The 2271-nt window shown below is 52.2% G+C and overlaps 1 protein-coding gene across 2 annotated transcripts in view; it reads left to right on the forward strand.

Annotated features, from left to right (window-relative positions):
- Positions 1–2271, forward strand: part of rbl1 (retinoblastoma-like 1 (p107)) — a 17263-nt gene that overhangs the window by 10109 nt on the left and 4883 nt on the right. For both annotated transcript variants that reach the window (XM_007579216.2, XM_007579217.2), the window contains exons 13-17: positions 590–754; positions 1203–1344; positions 1412–1624; positions 1753–1937; positions 2007–2183. In XM_007579216.2, the coding sequence (XP_007579278.1) occupies positions 590–754; positions 1203–1344; positions 1412–1624; positions 1753–1937; positions 2007–2183 (882 nt within the window). The remainder of the gene's footprint in view (positions 1–589; positions 755–1202; positions 1345–1411; positions 1625–1752; positions 1938–2006; positions 2184–2271) is intronic.

The raw sequence follows: 2271 nt of genomic DNA on the forward strand, positions 1-2271 counted from the left end.
CATTAGTTTTCATCACCCATCATTTTTATTGTTTAGCTCTGAAATGTCACCAAACCTCTGACCTTAAGGTGTTTTTCCATTTTTTTCTTTAAATTAGTTAAAATTTTGGACAGAATTTGGACAAAGTTTATGCTTACAAAATAAAACATGAGCATCAGAAACAGAAAGACAGAACCAATTTGTGAGAATTTTTCGTAAATAAAGTGCAAAAAATGATCAAACTGTTTTGATTAAATGACAGTAAAATGAAATAAAATCTGTGGAGAGAATCTGAAGCTAAAATATTGATCTTTCCATGCTGAGATTGATCTGATACTGACTTGGTATCGTTATCAATATTTCGCATCGATCCTCTCACTGCATTCTGTGACTCAAGGCGGTTGAAGCTACCGCTAACTAGCTGCTAATGTAGCTATGCTAGCAAGCTAGGTAGCTAGCGTTTTTCATGCATCCTTCATTAAATCAATCGCCGGGCCAAGTTCGTCTCGGCCTGCCGCTGTTCAGAGCGTTTAGAGGGAGAACCGGCGGCAGGTTTCCGTTTCCTGCTGGCGCTCTGCGCGGCGGCAGACTGCAGCTGGTTCTGTTGCAGGTGATCGAGGTGTTCATCCGCTCAGAGGAAGGTCTGTCCCGCGACATGGTGAAGCATCTGAACGCCATCGAGGAGCAGGTTCTGGAGAGCCGGGCCTGGGCCTCGGACTCCGCCCTGTGGAGCGCGCTGGAGGCCGCCGGCGGGAAAGTCCCCACGGTGGAGGAGGTGAGCAGCCTGCAGCGACATGAACACATCTGTCCTTCCTGTCCAGAAGCAACTGAACAAACATCAGCAGGCGAAGCGTCTTCATAAATTAACAATATGTAATCATTTTTAACTCGGTAAAACTATTTTGATCCCTCATTTCAGAAGATAAACTGGTTTAGAGTTAATTTCTCCAAAGTTTCCTGTAATTTATGGCTGGATGAAACGCCAGGCTGATCCGTGTCATGCAGAAGGAGCCCAGACCAGAACCGAGAACATCGACAGGAACGAAGCTTTCAGCGTCTCATCTCTGCTTAAAATACGAACCGGTTCTGGTTCTGGTTCTGGTTCTGGCTCGTCATGAATCCCAGGAAGTGTTTATTCTGAAAATCAGAGTGAAACGACATGAACGTTCTCCTGATTCCTGGAATCATCCAGATATTATCCAGTGGCGTCCGTCTCTGTGCAGGTGAACTTCTCGTCTTGTCTGGATCCGGGTTCTGGTTCCGGTTCCTCTAACGGCCAGTCTCATCTGCCACTGATGGCCCAGTCTCCCATCATCCACCCTCGGATCAGGGAGTTCAGGTCAGGTCTGGGAAGTTCACGGAAAGGTCAGTTTCCTGCCCTCTCACGTTTGTCACGGTTTCCACGGATCCCGACGGTTTTCTCTCCTTCCAGAAGTTCCTGTGTCTCCGCTGTCGGTCCATGACCGGTACAGCTCTCCGGCCGCCGGCAGTGCCAAGCGCCGGCTCTTTGGCGACGACCCGCCGGCGCCCCCTGCTGGCCTGAACGTTGCCGTCAGCCCGATGCCGTCTCCGGCCAAGAGGCTGACGTTTGGCACGAGCCAGAAGAACGGAGGACAGAGCGCCGTGCTCAGCATCCCACTCCAAGGTGGGTCTGGTTCTGGTCCTGGTTAAACTACCGTAGCAGTAACTTTTCAGCCTGAAATGAGTTGGTCTAGTGATGTGAGTCTAGCTGAGATCTAACAGAACCAGAACCGCTCTGTGTTCTGAGTGCAGGTGAGCGAACGTTCGCCCTGATCCCGGTCCAACCCTGCGACTCCTCCGGCGTCGTCACGGCTCAGTTCCTGCTGACCTCGTCCCCGGGTCGGGTTGCCGTCGCCACGGCGACCTCCAGCACCGAGCCCCAGGCAGGAACCGGGCGGCCGCGGCGAACCGGGTCACTGGCTCTGTTCTTCAGGAAGGTAGGAACCGGAAAACAGCCGGAGGAGTGTCCTTGACCTCTGACCTCCCGGACCTCTGGCCTCCTCCAGGTGTACCATCTGTCCAGTGTGCGGCTCAGAGATCTGTGCCTGAAGCTGGACGTGTCGTCGGAACTGCGTGGGAAAATCTGGACGTGTTTTGAGCACGTTTTGGTTCACTGCAGCGACTTGATGAAGGACCGGCACCTGGACCAACTGCTGCTCTGCTGCGTCTACATCATCGCCAAGGTAGCCGCACGCTCGTTACATCATCGCCAGGGTAACAGCACGCTCGTTACATCATCGCCAGGGTAACAGCACGCTCGTTACATCATCG

Source organism: Poecilia formosa, unplaced genomic scaffold, assembly GCF_000485575.1.
Source record: "Poecilia formosa unplaced genomic scaffold, Poecilia_formosa-5.1.2 Scaffold512, whole genome shotgun sequence".
In the NCBI taxonomy this organism is placed as follows: Eukaryota; Metazoa; Chordata; class Actinopteri; order Cyprinodontiformes; family Poeciliidae; genus Poecilia; species Poecilia formosa.